Source organism: Cervus canadensis, chromosome 32 (genome assembly GCF_019320065.1).
Source record: "Cervus canadensis isolate Bull #8, Minnesota chromosome 32, ASM1932006v1, whole genome shotgun sequence".
Lineage (NCBI taxonomy): Eukaryota > Metazoa > Chordata > Mammalia > Artiodactyla > Cervidae > Cervus > Cervus canadensis.
In genome coordinates this window covers 27,131,473-27,150,532 of record NC_057417.1, presented here as the reverse complement: position 1 = coordinate 27,150,532, position 19,060 = coordinate 27,131,473, and the positions used below count along the sequence as shown (strand labels likewise).

The 19,060-nt window shown below is 52.6% G+C and overlaps 2 protein-coding genes across 2 annotated transcripts; one reads left to right on the top strand and one right to left on the bottom strand.

Annotated features, from left to right (window-relative positions):
- Positions 1–6,760: 6,760 nt before the first annotated feature.
- LOC122433571 (BICD family-like cargo adapter 1) lies at positions 6,761–7,979 on the top strand. The gene is made up of 5 exons (XM_043456629.1): positions 6,761–6,820; positions 6,876–6,971; positions 7,241–7,335; positions 7,568–7,688; positions 7,774–7,979. Exons 1-5 carry the CDS (start codon positions 6,761–6,763, stop codon positions 7,918–7,920), a joined length of 519 nt encoding a protein of 172 aa, XP_043312564.1. The 3' UTR covers positions 7,921–7,979.
- On the bottom strand, positions 7,940–10,531 carry ABHD11 (abhydrolase domain containing 11). The gene is made up of 6 exons (XM_043455787.1): positions 10,227–10,531; positions 9,922–10,057; positions 9,061–9,234; positions 8,743–8,913; positions 8,458–8,639; positions 7,940–8,229 (listed from the first exon to the last, which is right to left on the bottom strand). The coding sequence occupies exons 1-6, from the start codon at positions 10,340–10,342 to the stop codon at positions 8,097–8,099; spliced, it is 912 nt and encodes a 303-aa protein (XP_043311722.1). The 5' UTR covers positions 10,343–10,531; the 3' UTR covers positions 7,940–8,096.
- Between the last annotated feature and the right edge of the window lie 8,529 nt (positions 10,532–19,060).

The following is a 19,060-nucleotide window of genomic DNA, read 5'->3' as shown; positions in this document are numbered from 1 at the left end:
TCCCTTAATCAAAAAGTATTCATTGAGCATATACTGTGTTGTGCTAAGTTGCTCAGTCGTGTCCAACTCTTTCCAGCTCTGTGGACTGAAGCCCGCCGGGCTCCTCTGTCCACGGGATTCTCCAGGCAAGGATACTGGAGTGTGGGTTGCCATGCCCTCCTCCAGGGGATCTTCTCTACCCAAGGATTGAACCTGTATCTCTTAACATCTCCTGCATTGACAGATTCTTTACCACTAGCGCCACCTGGGAAGCCCTGAGCGACTGACACTTTCACTGAGCATCCACTATGTGCTGGTTATTCTAGACATTGGACACGTGACATACAAAAGTCCTTGTGCTCATGGAGTTCTGGGAGAGGAAAGAGATGATAAACAAATAACATATATAATGGGATAATATGCTATGGAGAAGATAAAGTAGGACAGAAGGGTTAGGCTGCTGGCTTTGAGGGAGTGAGCCACATGGGTCTCTGGGGGAAGAGCATTCTGGCAGAGGAAGCATCAGGTGTAATGACCAGGAGCAGGGAGTGTGCCTGGCATATGAGAGAGACAGCAAGGAGGTGAGGATGCCTGGAGCGTGGTAGGTGAGGAAGAGCTCCAAGGAGGTGGAGTCAGAGTAGATGGAGGGGCCTTGGAAGGGACTGTGTCCCTTGACTTTGCCTCTGAGAGGGATGGGAGCCCCCAGAGGGTTTTGAGCAGAGGACCTGATCCATCTTGGACTTCAGCAGGATTGCTCTGATTGCTGGGTGGAGAATGGATGGAAGAGGACGTAGGAGGAAGCAGGGATGTATTTAGGGAGTGATTGCGATTGTGCGTGTGGCTCGGATAAAGGTGATGGCAGTGGTGGTGATGAGAAATAGTCACATCCTGGAAACATTTTCCTTTTGTTTATTTAACTTTACTTGTTGGCTGCATGTTGTGGCTTGTGGGTCTTTAGATCCCTGACTAAGAATTGAAACTAGGCCATGGTAGTCAAAGGATTCAGTCCTAACCACTGGACCTCCAGGGAATTCCCCTGGATACATTTTTTTTTTTTTTTGCTTGCACTACCAAGCTTGTGGGATCTTAGTATTTATCCTGACTACAGCACTTATTGTCCTGTGTGGATACAGTGTGTGTTAGGTATCTGTCCCCTCATTGGATGGGGACACCTAAAGGGAAAGAGGGGCTTCTCAGGGGGCGTTAGTGGTAAAGAACCTGCCTAGCAATGCAGGAGATATGAGACCCGGGTTCGATCCCTGGGTTGGAAAGATCCCCTGGAGGAGGGTATGGCAACCCACTCCAGGATTCTTCTTTCCTGGAGAATCCCATGGACAGAGGAGCCTGGTGGGCTACAGTCCATGGGGTCACAAAGAGTGGGACACGACTGAGCAACTCGGCAGCACAAGGGAAGGAACTCGGTCATGCCCTTGTTGATTCCTCAGGGATGGCACAGAAAGGGTGTTTGTGGAGTAAGCGATAAACACTGGCACGTGTGGATGTGCTGTGTTCCTGTAAAGCAGCACTGAGGGACAGGTTGGGCATCTGGAAGCCCCCTAAGCCCAGGCACAGTTTGGGGTTTCCATCTTACAGGCTGGGAGGGTGCAGGTGGCAGTCCTTGCCCACCGGATCCCTGATATTGGCAACTGCTGCCACCTGCTGGGCAAAGCCGGTGTTGCCTCGGCCATGCCCTTGCCTTGGAGCACCTGTGTGCCCAGGCTGGGATGATGACAATCATCACCTGTCCTCCAGACTGGTGGGACAGACACCCTGACCATGACAAGACAATGATGGGGAAGTCCAGGGGCTGTTGGGGTCAGGAGGAGGAACGGAAGGCAGCTTATATAGGATTTGGGAACAGAACTGTCCTTGGGGCCGACTTGTGGGGCCTGCAGAGCAGGAAGGGGCAGCTGACCCAGGCTCCATGGCTGGGGGAAGCGTGTGTGTGTGTGTGTGTGTGTGTGTGTGTGTGTGTGTGTGTGTGGTCAGTGTTCTCCCATTGTGGCTTTTCTGCTGCTTTCTGGCAGGATTTCTCCCTCTTTCTCCTCTCCTGCGTAGTCTGGCCCCGGCCTATTGTTGTACAAAGTGCTGGCCATTGTGTAAGCCTCACCCTTACTGTGACCCTATCAGGGACGCCCTCCTTAATTTCAATTCACAGATGAGACGATGAGGCTCAGAATAGAGGTAAGCGCACAGTGTGTATTGAGGGTTAGGTGACATGGTTTCTAAGCCGCCTAGCCCTTGCAAACCCAAGCTGTTTTGACCACCAAGCCCGGCCCTGCCCAGAAGGCAGCTCTCCTCCTTCCAGGCTCCAGACTCCCAGCCCACCGTCAACCTGTAACCATCTTCCAGCTCAGCCTTGCGGCTTGGGCTCAGCAATGCTGGGGGTGCGGTGGAGGAGGGAGACGCCGGGAGGAGGCAGCTGGGGAAGGAATCTCACTGCTTAGCACGTGATATTGGAGGTAGGGTGGTGATGGAATTGACAATATGCTTGAATACATTGCCCTCCTTTTCCCAACGAGATATTTTTTAAAAAGGAATTTGGCCCACTATTCTAATTAAAACATTTAGGAATGCAGATGAAACACGCAACTCTCTGGTTATGATATTTAGTGAAAATATTTCATATTGAAAGTTTTTTTTTTTTCCAAATGGAAAGATTTTAGAGCACATATTTTTTAAGACTAACTTTATTTCAAAGGCAATTCTTTTCCATGCTCACGGTTTGTGAAACTTGATTCAAACCCTTCACTTGCATTTGTGCTTCTCATTGTCACCTGCCATGAGCCATACCTAGCCCCTCGTTTGACGTCCCCCATACAGTTTTCTCGAATGTGTCATCTTCACTTGTGTTTGGAAATACAGACCTTTTGAATCCATAAATGATGCTGTTGCTGGAAAAGTTATTATTCCAAGTCATGAGAATGGCTGTTTTTCATCTAAGTGGTAGGTTAATATTTGCGGTCTCCATAGGGTAGCACAGAATTACATAAACTAGCTGTCTCCTAGTCTTTTCTTATTCTCCTCCTCTTTCTTCACAGAACTTCTTACCATCTGGTGTACTTTTTGTTTATTGTCTGTCTCCGTTCCCTAGAATGTGAGCTCAGGAGGCCAGGGAACTTTGTCTGTCTTCCTACTTTCCATCACCTGGAAACATACCTGAAGCAATACTAGGTGCTCAGTAAATACCTGTGGAATGAATTAATATTAATACTCTTGGAGGGACTTCCCCAGTGGTCCAGTGGTTAGGTCTTGTCTTCCAATGCAAGGGGTGTGGGTTTTATCCCTGGTTAGGGAACTAAGACCCCACATACAGTGCAGCATCCCCCACCCCAGAAAAAAATCTCTTAGAGATGTCTGATAGCCCAGTGGCAGCCAGGGCCGTGTATGTAGTTAGCACTGGGGTGGGGTGGGAAGGCAGCCCTGCTGGACCTGACCCCTTGTAAGGAGGGCATTTAAGTTGGGGGCAGCCTGTTGTCTCAGGGGATTAGCTACACACAGGATTAGCTACATATGCTATGCTATGCTAAGTCACTTCAGTCCTGTCCGACTCTGTGCGACCCCATCCCTGGGATTCTCCAGGCAAGAACACTGGAGTGGGTTGCCATTTCCTTCTCCAATGCATACAAGTGAAAAGTGAAAGTGAAGCTGCTCAGTTGTGTCCGACTCTTCGCGACCCCATGGACTGCAGCCCACCAGGCTCCTCCGTCCATGGGATTTTGCAGGCAAGAGTACTGGAGTGGGGTGCCATTGCCTTCTCTGGATTAGCTACATACATTGAACAAATTACAAGAATATATTGAAGACAACTGTGGGAAAGGGAGTAAAAATCTGGAAAGGGGGAAAGCTAGGATGAACCCAGTGCCACTGGACTGGAATGTAATGTCTGAATGACAACTACCTTTCAATAGATGGAAGCTGTATTCGTTTGGGTTTTCAGAGAACCAAAACCAATAGGATAAATATAGAGAAAGAGATTTATTATGAGGAATTGACTCACGCCATTATGGAGGCTAAGTCTCACAGTCTGCTGTCTGCAAGCTGGAGACTTGGAAAACAGGGTGCTGGAGTTCCAGACTGAGAAAAAAGGCCTGAGAAGAGGGAGTGCCCTGCTGGTGCGAGTAACCAGTCCAAGGGCAGGAGAAGACCAAGATCTCAGCTCAACAGGCTGGAAGAGAGAATTCAGCCCTTCCTCTGGCTTTTTGTTCTATTCAGGCCCTCAATGGATAGGATGATTCCTGTCCACCTTGGGGAGGGCCACCCATTTTATTCAGGCCACCGTCAAATGCTAATCTCTTCTGCAAACACCCTCACAGACACACCCGGAAATAATGTTTAACCAGATAACTGGGCATCCAGTGACTCAGTCCTAAGTTGACATACAAAATTAACTCTCACACAGATGAAGGAATAGACAGAGGTATAAATGTGTATGTTTATGTGTGTATATAAAATGTGTGTCTACTGAGTGGGCCTGGCAGGAGACATTACCTTAACTGCATTGAGCACAACTAACACCCACATCTTGGTTTCTAAATACTCTTCACCACCAAAAGAAATAAGTATTCTCACCAAAAGGGATAATTCTAGGGCTGGGGGCAGGGAAAAACAAGGTGAACCTGGAATATCTTCCTGAGCCAGAAAGTACGGAAGGTTCCAAAGAAGGATGTGACACATTAAAATGAAGAGGTCAGTAAGGGCCACCCACTGACCAGTCCTGGGACAATCTGAACATCAAAATAAATGATAGGAATGTGTTATAACCTACTGAATAAAACAGAATATCACAAGTCCACCTGACATAAGTAAAATGAATAAATGGGGGTGAAGAAAAAGTTCTTCTTTATATTAATAATAGAAGGCCAACTGATAAATGCAGAAGAAATGATAAAATTGGAAGATCACCATTTGCAAGCCATTGTATTAATAACTCAGACAAGACACATCAATGGATGCTGAAACCTATGGTCATAAAATACCTCATTTTCTCAGTACTTACTATGATCAAGTGATCAACATTACCAGCACCACCAGTCATGGTTCCAGATGACACTGGATGTGGTAACACAGCATCAGGAACTCCCTGGTGGTCCAGTGGTTAGGACTTGGCACTTTGGTGCTTTGACTGCCATGGCTTGGGTTCAATCCCGGTTCGGGGCACTAAGATCCCACAGGCTCCACCGCGCAGAGAAACAAAAAAAACCCACAGCATCTTTTTGTGTGATATTTCTGCCCAAAATATGTAACAGTTGTTTAATCGTGAGGGAGGAATGAACAAACCCATATCGAAGGACAGGAGAGTCTACAATATAACTTCCCTGTAATCTTCAAACATGCCAAGGTCAAAATTCAAAGAAAGGCTGCAAAGTTGTTCTAGATTGAGGGAGGCCAGAGAAATGTGACAACTGGGAGCAATGCTTTACACTACATTACTTTTTTCCACCCTAAAAGGATTTTTTTTTTTTTGGACATTACAGTTTGAAATTATTTCAAAGTAAAAAGTTAAAATAAATGTCATGAACGTTAGCCTGGCATGAATGTTAACCCTTCTGGCTGATTCCTGCTGGCCTTGGGGACTCATTTTTAGACAAGCTCCTGTGGAACCCCCGTGACTGGATGAGGGCCCTCTGTGCTCCCTGACACCCTTCTCTGATTATACCCAGAGGTCCGAGAGCAGGGGTCCTGTCTGGATCATGACAGAGTAGCCTCCTCTGGAAACATGCTGAATGGAAACCTCCACAAAAAGGGTGTTTAGGGGTACAGCTCAGTTCTATCTCTTCACTGGGGTTCAAAGAAACTGGATGTCTGGCTGTTGGAGCTGCATTTGGCTGAGTGGGACCCACAGACCATCAGGAGTCATGTCTGCAGGGAGCTTCCTGGAGGGGATCTTGGAAGAAGGAGATACTGTTTAGAGCAGGACTGAGGGTCTGATGATCTAATGCCCAAGACGGAACTGTGCTACAGAGGTCTCTCAAAGGGGAAGCCCTTTTTATATCTCTGATGTCACCTGGGCACTCATTGGTTGCATCCAGGGAGCTGTGGGATACCGAGATTCCGAGACCGCCCCACCCCCACCCACGCTCTAGGATCAGAATGTGGGGACTATTGGGGGGATAATGAGCAGTAATGTGGGAATACTGGAGCATATTGCTAGGGAGGATGAATGTTCAAGGCGCTAGAATTTTTTTTTTTTTTTGGCTGTGCAACTTGTGGGATTTTAGTTCTCTGACCAGAGATTGAACCTAAGCCCTTGGCAGTGACAGCATGGAGTCCTAACCACTAGACTGCCTGGGAATCCCCAAATGGGAACTGTTTTTGGTACGATGTTAGGAGCAATTTGCCAGGAACAGTTAAACCTGTTTCCCTTCTGTTTTCTGCTGAGCTAAGGTTATGGCTATATGGATGATGCCATTCAAGGTTCCAAGACCCCAGCTCTTCAGGACAGGGGGTTGAGGCACCAGTCTCAGCACCGGAGCCAACTAGGCTGTAACTCCTTTCTCATCTGGCTTCCCAGGTGGCTCAGTGGTGAAGAATCCGCCCGTCAATGCAGGGGCTGCAGGAGACATGGGTTTGATCCCCGGGTCAGGAAGATCCCCTGGAGGAGGAAATGGCAACCCACTCCATTATTCTTGCCTGGAGAATCCCACGGGCAGAGAAGCCTGCGAGCTGCAGTCCAGAGGGTCACAGAGTCTGCCGGGACTTAGCCACTGAGCACCGGCTCTCACCCTCCTTTCCCATCTCCTGACGTGAGTGCAGCGCCCCCTGGAGGTGAAGGGCCCGAATGACTGGGCAAGAAGGGGCTGAGAAAACTGGGTCTGGCCAGAGGGTTCCAGGAGGGGAGGCAAGGGCATGGCCAGCCGGCCGGGGGTGGGGCCTGACAGGGAGTGCCTGGACAGGAAGGAAGGGCAAAGGGCCATGTCCTCCGCCTGCCCCACCCCGCTGACAAGAGTCCCAGTCGCCAGGCCACCCTCTCAGTCTGGGGCCCTCGAGGGGTAAGTTGTCCTTCTGAATTCTCTTGGTCCCTTTTCTGGGGATCGGGTAAGAATGCCTTTCCTCCCTGGGGGTCCAAACACCCCACCCCTCTGCTCCCCCTTAGGTGGGAAAGGGGCCACACCTGCACTGGCGGGCAGGGCAGTGTCTCAGACCCTTCCCCTCCTGACATTGGCATCAGGATCAAGGTCAGGGCAGAAGGGCCACGTGGGGCACCTCATCCAAGCAAGACCCAGAAACCCCTGCTCCCTCCTCTGTCACCCGACTGCAGAGCCCAGAATCCCAAGCAGCTGAAGCACTGGGGGACACCCAGACAGAGCCCGCGCTGGACCAGGTCCTCCGGGAGCGAGATGACGCTATTGCCAAGTGAGAGGCAGCTGCTTGCAGGGGTTGGGAGGGCGGTGGATGGCTCCCCATCGAGGCTCTGTCCTGCGAGAAAGGGAAGCGGGGAAGTCGGGCATTCCTGGGAGGAAAGCTGCATAGATACCTGTATGAATACTGTCTCAAGGCAGGGGGCTGTGGCCACACTGGTTCACCCCCAGGGCCCAGAATCACATCTGCAAGGCCTGGGCCTCAGGCTGCTCTCTGCCCCCCTTAGGAAGCGGGCCGTGGAGGCAGAGCTGGACACATGCAGAGCCAAGCTGCGTGCTGTGGAGGCCCAGCTGCTGGAAGTTTTGGAGGAGAAGCTGAGACTGAGGCAGGAGGTGGAGGCCTGGGAGGTAGGGTGGGTGTGCCGGCCAGGCCCGGGAGGCAGGGCCAGACAAGCACAGGCCTGGCCCCTGACCCTGCTCTCCTGGCCCCCAGGAGGACATGCAACGGCTGGTGAGGCAGCAGGTCGAGAGTCAACTGCAGAGAGAGTCCCAGAGTGCTCCGGGAGCTCCCACAGACCCTGGAACTGCCAGGACCCCCTGGATCCGATTCCCCCTGAGTCGGTGGGGACACTGGCGGTGAGAGAGCTCAGCCCAAGACCTTGGAAGGAGTGTCTTTATTCATTAAAGTTTGAGGTCTGACCCCTTCTGCATCCTTGTGCCCTCGGAGTGCCCACCTGAATGCTTCTGTACAGAAACAAGGAGCAGGACGCAGAGCCTTGACGCCTGGGGTTTCACGTCCCCTCTGGCCAGCAACCCTTAGGCCAGGAAGCCTCGGACTGCAGCCATGAAGTCCTGCGGGCGGTCGCTGTGGACCCAGTGGCTAGCGTTCGGCACGGTCTGCATCTGGGCCCGAGGGAACAGCCGCCTAATCTCAGGGTAGTGGCTGGGACTGAACACCAGAGAGAAGGCGGCCGAGAAGGGGTGACAGGAGGAAAGTGGAGAGAGAAGGAGGGACACAGAGGCCAAGCGGGGGGAGAGAGAGAGCCACATGAGTCTATGTGCCCAGTGGTGTTTCCAGTTTTCAGGCACCCCTTACCCACACCCCAGCCCTCCCCAAGGCAGGCTGAGGGGCTGGGTCAGTCGGGTATGCCCGTCCCTACCACCCAGCCTGGCTTACAGCAGGAATTGAGAGTTTCCACCCCGGAGGAAGAGGGTTGGCCCAGAGTAGGTTTCCTGTCGTGCGGGGAAGTCCAAGATCTTGTCCCAGTGCTTATCCAAGGCATCCAAGTTCAGCCTCCACATGAAGCGCCCATCCACCTCCACCAGGTTGGTGAGCAGGAACTGCCGTATGCTCGTGCTCTGTGGGGGGTCCCGCAATTGTGGGGTGGGGGGCTCTGTGTGAGGCCTGGGGCTGCCACTCTTTGTCTGCCCACAACACCACGCAGGGGCTTGCGTGCATTACCTGGATAACAGAGCGGAGCCTCTCATCGGCCAGTTTTCGGGCGCCGGAAAGGGACGCCTCATTTGCCATGTCCACGGCCCTCATGGCTGTGACGTAGTTTGGAAAGTTCGAGCTGGACGTGGTCTCCACTGGGCTGATGTCCACGGCAATCAGGCGCTCCACCAGCTCTGGCTGTGGGAGAGAAGCAGACTGGGGACCTTAGGGCCGGTTCCTGGATCTGGAACTCGGCCATCCAAGGCTCGCTGGAGTTCCAGGCTGCCTGCTGGGCGCTCAGGGTCGACAGCGGATAGGAGGAAGCCCTGGACAGAGAAGGCTCACCCTCTGAAGTGCCAGCAGCATGGCGGTCCTGCCTCCCATGCTGTGGCCAATGAGGACGCAGGGCACCAGGCCCAGCTGGGGCAGGAGGTCTTGCAGATCCTGGCTCATGGCCTCGTAGCTCATGTCTGGGCTGTGGGGGCTCTCACCATGGTTCCGAGCATCCACTGTCAGCACCTGGGGAAGCGGGAGAGGGGGGAGCAGCACTGGCATCCACAATCAGGGCAGAGCCGAAAGCCTGGCAGATCTGCAGGCTGAGGGAGGTGGAGAGCCCAGGATGGGGGAGATCCAGAAGGGGGGAAAGGGCCCGGATGGTGAGAAGACCCCCGTTCTCAGACCTTGGAGGCCCAGATGAAGAACTGGAGCCACTGTGCCAGAAGGCCCAAGGAGTGTGACCTCGTCTCCGGACATTTGGCCTAGCTGGCTGGCAGCTACAGAGAAAGCAGACACCAAGAATTGACAACAGCTGGAGCACATCAGGGCGGGCGGCTGCAGGAGGTGCAAAGGCCCTGTCATCCCTGGTGAACAAGCCGGGTCTGGCCCCCTTAGCGGGCAGGATGTTGGTGCCTAGGTATCTGAGAGCAGAGCCTAAGTCAGGGTGGAGCACACAGACGGAAATGTACAATACGAGTGAAGGACTGGGTGGGTGAAAGCATCAGGGAATGAATGGGGTTCATCGTGGGCCTGGGTCTGCCCTGGGGCCTCCATCCTCAGAATGTCAATCTCTTCTTTGATTTCTGATCAGAGAGACCCGCCGCTCCCAAGCGTTGGGGACAGAGAAGCTGGCCACACCGCGGCCTCCTTTAGGGCCCCGCCCACCCAGACCCCACCTCCCTCAGGGCCCCGCCGACTCCAGAAGCTCACCCTCCGGCCTGTCTGCTGAGCCAGGGCCTTGGCGATGGAGTTGAAGTTGGTTTTGCTGCCGAAGAGCCCATGCAGAAAGACAAGGGGCGGGCTAGCTGCCTCGCCGTCCAGAAGCTTGTAGGAAAGCGGCACCGGTCTGGCGGGAGGAACGAGGGTGGGGGAAGGGTCTGAGCTAGCAACGGGAGCCGTTGAGCGAGCGGCCTGGGAGAGAGAGGGCCCAGGCGGAGGAAGCGGAGCCAACCGGGACAAACTGGGGGGGGGGGGGGGGACGAGGGACGGCCTCTCAGCGGACGCCCTTGACTGACCTCGGCTCGGTGCCGCCTTGACTGCTGCTGGATGCGATAGGCAGTCTGGAGAAGCTGGAACTGGAGGGGCCGAGCCCCCTATAGGGGAGCATCCAAGCGCGCGTCCAGCCGACCATCTCCAGAATCTGCTACCGGGTGCGCACCTCGTGCTGTCCCGTAGGCTCCGCCTCGCTCAGGGCCCCGCCCAATTCCGGCCAGAGCTCCGCCTTCTCACCCGCCCCCTAGCGCGGAGCGCCCCGCCTTCGCTCACGTCTCCTTACGTAATCCCGGAAACCTGTCTCTCTTCTAGGCTCCGCCCCTTGCACCCGTAAGTAACCCGGCGGGAGCCACGCCTATAAGAGCTCCGCCCCTGGCCACGCCCCGGGCGGAGCCACCCAATACCCTGACCCCGCCCCGCTAAGCTCCCGCCCGGCTCCTCCAGAGCGCAGAACCTATGCCGGGAATCCGAGCTTTCGTTTCGGAGTGTGGTCTCGGCCGCTCGGGATGTAGTCACGGGGTTTGGGCTTGAACTCTGGCCGCGGGGCAGATCCTTGGCAAGCCGCTGAAGTCCCTGCCTGGCCCCGCTGCGGCCTGCTCCTCTGCCCTCTAGCGCCGCCTTGGGTAAATGAGGTATTTCCTGTGCCGCGGGCGGCGGCAGGAGTGGCTCCCCTCGCCGAGACGCCAGCTTGGAGGCGCCGTGCCCCACTGCTGCGGGCCCAGGCAGGCCGGAAGGAGCAGAACACTTCTCACTGATCATGAAGTCGACTCTAGAAGGATCTCGGAGAGACTCTAGAGGTCATCTCCAACCTGCCCGCCTCACCGCCCTTTACAGATGGGGAAACAGAGGCAAATAACTTTTACAAGCGGTAGAATCGGAATCTCTGGTCTTCGAGTCAAGGTGGGAGGCCAGTTATTTGTACTAGAGAGGGCATTTGCTTACTGCACTGAGCTGTATTGGGTTCAGCTGTGCTCACCACACCCCCCATTTATCAGCAGAGAAATATTAAATGTTAATAATCCTCCCACCCGCTCAGCACGTCGTGCAGGGATGTCACCCCCTTTTTGGAACCCTGACGGACTGCCATGTTCCCTTCCTTGTCTGGACTAATGGTGGCAGTGGCGACATTGTCTCAGGTCTCAGCTGGCTTCCACAGCAGTCAAGCCTTCAGCAGTTACAAGAGTAGCTGCTCTTTCTAAGGCATTCTTTTGATCAGAAACCATCAGGAGAGGGACTTCCCTGGTGGTCCAATGGCTAAGACTCCCCGCTCCCAATGCAGGGGCCTGGGTTTGACACCTGGTCAGGGAACTAGATCCCACATGCTGCAACAAAGATCCTGCATGGGCTTGCCTGGTGGCTCAGTGGTGGAGAATCTCTGCCTGCAATTCGAGAGATGCCGGTCTTATCCCTGGTCTGGGAAGATCCCACATTTTACGGAGTAACTGGGCCCCTGCGCCATAACTATTGAGCCTATGTCCTAGAGCCCAGGAGCTGCAACAAGAGAAGCCACCACAATGAGAAGCCCTTGCACTGCAACAGAGTGTAGCCCCCACTCGCTGCAATTAAAGAATAGCTTGTGCAGCAATGAAGACCCAGCACAGCCAAAAATAAGCAAATGAAATTATATATTAATTATATATAAAAGACCCCGCATGCCACAACTAAGACCAAAGACACCCAAATAAATAAAATAGGTTATCTGTTTAAAAACAAAGAAACATCAAGAGGAATTCCCTGGTGGTCCAGTTGTTAGGACTCTGCATTCTCACTGCTGAGGGTCTTGAGTCAATTTCTGTTGGGGAACTAAGATCTTATAAGGCATGTGGTTCGGACCAACCAGGCACCCGCAAAGACTGCACTACACACCTCCCTTCAGGTCATTACCCCTACTACTTCCCACTGGGATGCTGTGTTGTTTTTCAGTCACTCAGTTATGTCTGACTCTCTGCGACCCTGTGGACTGCAGCACACCAGGCTTCCCTATCCTTCACTGTCTCCCAGAACTTGCTCAAACTCATGTCGATTGGGCCAGTGATGCCATCCAACCATCTCGTCCTCTGTCATCCCCTTCTTCTCCAGCTTTCTGTACTGTGCCACTGTCCAAATAGCCAGTTGGCCATCCTCCACATCTTTTAAGGTCCAGGATAACTGCCACTTCCTCAAACCTCTCCAGATTTCCCCAGTTGAAGCTAATCTCTTCCACCCCATGTTCTCAAAGCATTTATCAAGAGTCCGGCCTTCTATATGTCCACCATAGGCTGGGGGGTTCCTGGAAGCCCTGGGTCATGTTTTGTTCATCTGGTGCAAAGAGAAATAGTAATTTTACTGAATGATCATGGAGAGAGTCAGGCACTAGCTGAAGCTTAGGTGTCAGTTCAGCTGGTAACTGGGTCAGCGCCCCTTCCAGGACATGGTACCTGGGCCATCCAGGGCTACTGTGGCTTCTCCCCTACCTCCTTAGGACAAGCCTGATGGAGTCAGTACAGTTACGAGCATCCTAATTCCATGGCCTCATCAATGCCTTGCCTAATAAAGTGGCCCCCATCTTGAGCCAGCTGGTGACAGGCAGGTGTTTTGTTCTAATCTGGGGAGGGCTCTGAGGTCCCTGGGGACTCTAAACACACCAGGTGGTGTAATCATTTGTTGCCGGCATAGTCATTAGGGGAGTCAGGAGAACACCTGAGCCCTGGAGAGGGGGTTGGCCTAAGATCTGGGAGGGGTCCTTGGAAAAGAATAGGCAGGATGTTTTTCTAGAATTGGTGGGTAAATGGGAATGGGGTTGACGTCATGTTGGTGATTCAGAAGCCTAACATTTCAAAGGTGGTTTCAAGTGGGTCCCCACCCCACTCCAGCCTGCTGTCTAACTGGGTAACCTGAGCCTGGCCCGCAGCCCTTGACCGTCTGCCTCCGGCCGGAGCCCTGGGTCTAGGGGCAGAAGCAGTCTTGAGATGTTTCTGAGTCCTGGGCCCCAGCTCTGTCACGTGGCTGGTTAGGGCCTGGCTGGCTGGCAAGCAGAAAAACCAGTTGGCTTGCGGTTTTCACTTGAACACTCCAGAAAAAGCTGTGGGGCCAGGAGAAGGGTTCTTGCTACCTCGGAAGGACTCTGCTGATGGGGTGTTGGGGAGGGGTCCACCTGAGGGCTGCCCACCCCACCCTCCCAGCATGTCAGGAATGGGCCAGTGGACTCGCTGGTGGGTGGTGAGGGTCTCCCTCTTGTGGAAGTGGCAAGCCCCTGCTACACTGAGGTTGATGTAAGCGAAGAAGCTGGGTACAGAACGAGGATGCTCTATGTCTGTAATGGGTCTCCACTTCCACATCTCTGTTCCCGGTGGTCCAACCTCCCTGGGAAGGGGGAGGGTGTTAGCATCCTCATTTTACTGCTGAGAGAATGGAGACGCGGGAGGTGAAGTGACCCAGCTGCAGTCACGCACCCCCCGCACGGCCCAGCCCGAAGTCCTTCCTGGGCTGTGTGACTCCCAGAGCAGTGCTCCGGGTATTTCGTCACCACCCATCTGGCTGGGGAGGGAGAGCCGAGGGGGTGGGGCCTGCAGCAGCCGGGACACTGTGGTGTTGAAGGGGTTAAGACAGGGAGGCGGCGGGTGTCCCTCAACCGCACCTGGCCCAGTATCGGTCACGTGGCTGGGTTTCACCTGCCCCGCTGAGCAGGGACAATCAGGCTGCTTGTTTTGCAATTGATCACCATGGTGACAGAAGTGCGCCCGGGGAGGTCACCAGGGCAAATTCCTGCCCGCCCCCAACTGCCCGGTAGGGTAGGGGTGTCAGTCAGTCAGGCTGGGGTCGTTGAGGCTCCTGGAAGACCCCATAAGGTTTCCCTTGGGTCTGTCCCCGTGGGTGCCCCCGCTCACCCTGTGACACCCGTCCAGCCTCTTCCCACAACACTCCTCATCCTCAACCCAGCTTCTCTCTTCCTAGATTTTGAGCCCGAGGGTATTAAACTGCCAAGACTTTGTCTTGTTTAATCCGCACAGGAGCAGTAGTAATCCCCTGTGCCTCCGCCCCACCACACACACTCAGGGAACACTTTGAGAACGTTTGCTCCTGCGTGCCTTCATTCGACAATCAACAGATATTCCTGGAGCCTCACACCTTTATAGACACAGGCACCATTCTAGAGACAGGGGAGGGTGTTTCCCCAGTGGCTCAGACAGTCAAGAAAGACCTGCCTGCAGTGCAGGAGAACCGGGTTCGATCCTTGGGTTGGGAACATCCCCTGAAGAAGGGCATGGCAACCCACTCCAGTTTTCTGGCCTGGAGAACTCCATGGACAGAGGAGCCTGGTGGGTTACAGTCGGTGGGGTCACAAAGAGCTGGACACGACTGAGCATCTAACACCTTTCTGAAGACAGCCAGTGAACTGAACAACAGATTAATGAACCACACCACAGTGGATGTGTGTTAGTGAGAGCTTCCCTGGCGGCTCAGTGATAAAGAACCCACCTGCAATGGAGGACACCCGGATTCGATTCCAGGGTCGGGAAGATCCCCTGGAGAAGGAAATGGCAACCCATTATTGCCATAAATGGCAACTCCAGTATTCTTGCCTGGGAAATCCCGAGGACAGAGAAGCCTGGCGGACTATAGTCTATGGGATTGCAGAGTCGGACAGGACTGAGCAACTGACATGCCTGGTTTGTTGAATATTTTTCTTTGGAGCAGATGGTGGGGAGGCTCCTGGGGACCCATGTAGAGGACAGAGACTGCATTCGATCATCAGTCCTGCTGTCCAGAACACCTCTGGGGACACTTTCTGCCACCTCCAGGCCTGACCTGTAATTCCTCCCCTCTAAGCTTCCTGCTGGCCCCCCAGCTCCTCCGTCTCCTGCTTTCACCCACTGGCTCCTTGCTCCAGAACCCCGGACAGGCCCTGCTAACTCTTGTCAACATTTTTCCTACCTCACGTGCATAGTCACTGTACTCCCAATAACAGCCTCATCACACACACAGATTCTTAAAGTAGGTAGAGTGAGGACACCTCCTCTTTTGAGGGTGGAGGAGTCTGTGTGTTTTGAAATCCAGCAGCCTACACTCCCCTACACTCCCCTTGAGAAACAGCAGCCAGCAGAAGGCACACGAGCCTCCTCTGCCTGCATTTTGGAGCTTTCATTTCATTTTGGAGCCTTTTGTGCCAGGCACTGGAGATGCAGCGGAGAGCTCCGATCCACTCACACACCTGACAGTCTGGTGGGGAAGACATGAACGGATGTGTGATCACACGCCCAGTAAATATGCAAAGGAAAGGGAGCGCATCAAACCGAAGAACGTGACTGGCCCTGCAGAAGTAACGCTTGGATGGAGATAAGAAGAAGGAGTGGGACTCAGTCAGGACTGCTCAAAGGACTCAGTAACCTCAGTGAAGAAGTTACAGCGGAGGAGGATATTCCAGAAGTGGGGACTCCATGTGCAATGGCAAAGCCATCTTGTTTCTCAAGATTGAATCAGGACTCATTCCTGATGCCTCCTTCCTTACCTTCTCTACCCTGAAGCAGTCCCTCACCTACTTCTGTTGATTTTTATCTCCCAGATATCTCTGAGATCCGTTGGCTTCTGTCCATCTCCAGGGCCCCATCACTCCCTTCCATCATTGTCACCTTATCACTGGACTTGTCCATTCCAGTCTCCATAGTCGTTTCCCTCCACAGTAGGAAGCTTGATCTTTCCAAACATGTATTTCTATGCTAATCCAGTTTTCACCCCCTCGCCCCCCCATTTTTCTGTGCTCTGGGTTCTGTGTTCAATGCTCTTGGGGATACACGTGGCAAACGTTGTTGTTCAGTTGCCCACTGGTGTCTGACTCTTTGTGACCCCATGGACCGCAGCACACCAGACTTCACATCTCCCGGAATTTGCTCAACCTTATGTCCCTTGAGTCGGTGATGCCTTCCAGCCATCTCATCCTCTGTTGCCCCCTTCTCCTCCTGCTTTCAATCTTCCTCAGCATCAGGGTCTCGAAAGAATAGTAAAGCTGGTCTCTGTGTTTCAAAAGCTGAAATCCAGAGGGGAAGAAGATGCCTCAGTAGTGTTAAGTATCTTGGCCAAGAATGCCAAGGGGGGTCTGCCACTTACCTCTTGGCAGGGTCCCCAGAAAGAAGTGGCTCAGGGGTTTACTAGGCAGGCAAGACCATAGGCAGCTTTCAAAATCATTCTGAGCTCTGAACCCAAAGCAGACATGGTGCAAACCACAGGACCAAGAGGGCCAGGGGGACGAAATGGTGATGTCTCAGCAGGGATCACTGTTGCCTGAGGGCTGGAGACTGTCCAGCCTGGCCCCCCTCCCAGCCTCCTCCCTCATCTACCCGCTTCTTCACATGCGTGTGCGTGCTAAGTAGCTTCAGTCATGGCCAACTGTCTGTGACCCATGAACCATAGCCCGCCAGGCTCCTCCATCCATGGGATTCTCCAGGCAAGAATACTGGAGTGGGTTGCCATGCCCTACGCCAGGGGATCTTCCCAACCCAGGGACTGAAACTGCATCTCTTACGTCTGCTGCATTGGCAGGCAGGTTCTTTACCACTAGTGCCCCCTGGGAAGCCCCCCACCCCCCTGTCCACCATACCTCCAGCAAATCTGACCCTGCTGAATATCCTGGAGTTGTAGCCCAGCCTCAGAAAGATTGAAGTTCAACCTCTTTCTAACTGCCTCAGCAGAATGGCGCATCAAGGAAATAACGTTATTGCATGGCTCAGTTTATGGACTGATTTTCATAATTGCCACAACGCCATATACACAGACTTCCTTTATGAATCAACAATCCAATAATTCATTCCACAAATATTTACCAAGAACCTGCAGTTACCAAATATGAATTTTAGAGCCAGGGATGTGGCAATTATGTGGCCCTCTTCCTCAAGGAACACAAAAAGGCAACCCCTGCTGCCAACCTATCTACTCTCAAGTGGGGAAGAGAGGCCATCAACAAAGAAACAAGCAAATAAATATGTAAGTACAAATTGTGTTAAGTTCAGTGGGCAGGGTGCTGTGTTCAGTAGTACTAGGGGCAGAGGATATTAAGTAGGGTGATGAGGAAAGTTCTCAGGTAAGATGAAGTTTGGAGGATAAGAAGGAGGCGTCATATAAACATCAGGGGAAAGTGTTTTAGGCAGTGGGAGTAGTATGTGCAAAGGCCCTGAGGTGCACAAGACTGTATATTGTTAAAAGAACAGAGAAGAAGGCAGAGGAAGCTCAGGCAGAGAAAACAAGGGGAGAAAAGCATATAGGAGGTAGGCTAGGGTGGGTCCATGTAAGGGTCTGTTATTAAAGAGAAATGAGAGCCAGTAAGGGTTTAAGTAAGCGTCCCTGGTGGCTCAGTAGTAAAGAATCCACCTGCAACGTAAGAGATGTGGGTTCGATCCCTGGGTTGAGACGATTCCCTGGAGAAGGAAATGACAACCCACTCTGGTATTATTGCCATGGACAGAGAAGTCTGGCAGTTTGCAGTCCATGGGGGGAACAAAAGAGCTGGACACAACTCAGCCACTAAACAACAACAAGGGTTTAAGCAGGGAGAGACATATTTTCCATTTTCTTTTATTTTACTTATTTTTAAAGACTGTGCCCTGCAGTATGCAGGATCTTAGTTCTCCAGCCAAGGATGGAACCTGTGCCCCCTGCATTAGGAGCACAGAGTCTTAACTACTGGGCTGCCAGAGACTTCCCTGGATGAAGAAGTAGATGGGGGGAAAAAAAAGAATTAGATGGGTAGAGAGGAAGATGGTATGAAGGAAAAGGGAGAGATCAAGGACAACCCTGTTTCTGAGAGTAGTTGTGTCATTTATAGAGATGAAGAAGGCTGGAGAGGAATTTTTTCTTTTTTTCCCTGTAAAGCATACCAATAGTAAGGGAGAATCCAGAGGTCCACTTGAGGTATGTTAAGTTTCCGAAGCCTGTGAGATACCATGATAGTTAATATTTACTGAGTTTAACATGCCAAGCACTGTTCTAAGTGCTACATATTCATTGACTCATTTACCCCTCATAATGACAGTGAGAGGGTACGTGTATTATGCAACCCCTCCTTTAATAGCTGAGAGAATTGAGCCACAGAGGGGTTAATTAATCACCCATGGTCACACAGCTTGGAAACTGCAGGGCCAGGATCCAATCCCAAATGATCGGGCCCCAAGGGCCTCACTGTTAACCAGTGCCCTCCACTGTCTTTGTGGCATCTCGGGACACAGGTGATGCAGCTAGTGGGGGGCTTGGAGGAGAGGTGTAGGGGCTGGAGGATGTTAAAGGCATGGGAATGGGAGCCACACTCAAAGGGGATAATGGTGCCCTGGAGGACGAAAAGAGGACCGAAGACAGAGGCTCTTGGGAAGACGACAGGAAGGGATAAGGAGGAGATGTGTAGAGGCAGGAGGAAGGCCAGGTGAGGCTGGTGCCACAAAGGCCAGGACAAGTGAGAGTTCAGAGGAGGAGAGAGCTGTGTCAAAAGTTGCTGAGAGCATTTAGAGTACACTCTGGACAGAAAAGTTAAGTGACCGTTGACCATGGCAACCTGGAGGCCTCTGGGACCTTGCCAGGAGCAGCTTGGAGTGGAGAAAGAAAGGGTGGGGGCAGGAGCAGACAGGAGTGGCCGATTGGCAAGTGGGGAGGAAGCAAAAGCAGGGGTGAGATACCTCTTGACATTAACAGAGAAATGGGTGGCATCTCTTTGGAGATGTGAAGGCAAGGAGACTTTTATTTTTTAAGATGGGAGATATTCAAACATGTTTATATGTTGATGTGAAGGATATAGTAGAGAGTGGGTGGAGTTTGACAATGCAAGAGAAAGAAGGTATTTCAGAGGGAGATTTCTTTTCTTCTGTCTACCATTAAAATTTTTTATTTTTAAAATTAA

Bases quoted from the DNA above. Each gene is read 5' to 3' on its own strand.
- ABHD11 (XM_043455787.1), bottom strand. From the start codon at position 10,342: ATGGTCGGCTGGACGCGCGCTTGGATGCTCCCCTATAGGGGGCTCGGC. The intron at 8,914-9,060 runs GTGAGCCTTCTC...TCTCTCCCACAG, and splicing joins TGCTGCTGGCACTTCAGAGG to CCAGAGCTGGTGGAGCGCCT. The intron at 8,640-8,742 runs GTAATGCACGCA...GACCCCCCACAG, and splicing joins GGCTCCGCTCTGTTATCCAG to AGCACGAGCATACGGCAGTT.
- LOC122433571 (XM_043456629.1), top strand. From the start codon at position 6,761: ATGACTGGGCAAGAAGGGGCTGAGAAAACTGGGTCTGGCCAGAGGGTT. The intron at 6,972-7,240 runs GTAAGTTGTCCT...ACCCGACTGCAG, and splicing joins CAGTCTGGGGCCCTCGAGGG to AGCCCAGAATCCCAAGCAGC. The intron at 7,689-7,773 runs GTAGGGTGGGTG...CCTGGCCCCCAG, and splicing joins AGGAGGTGGAGGCCTGGGAG to GAGGACATGCAACGGCTGGT.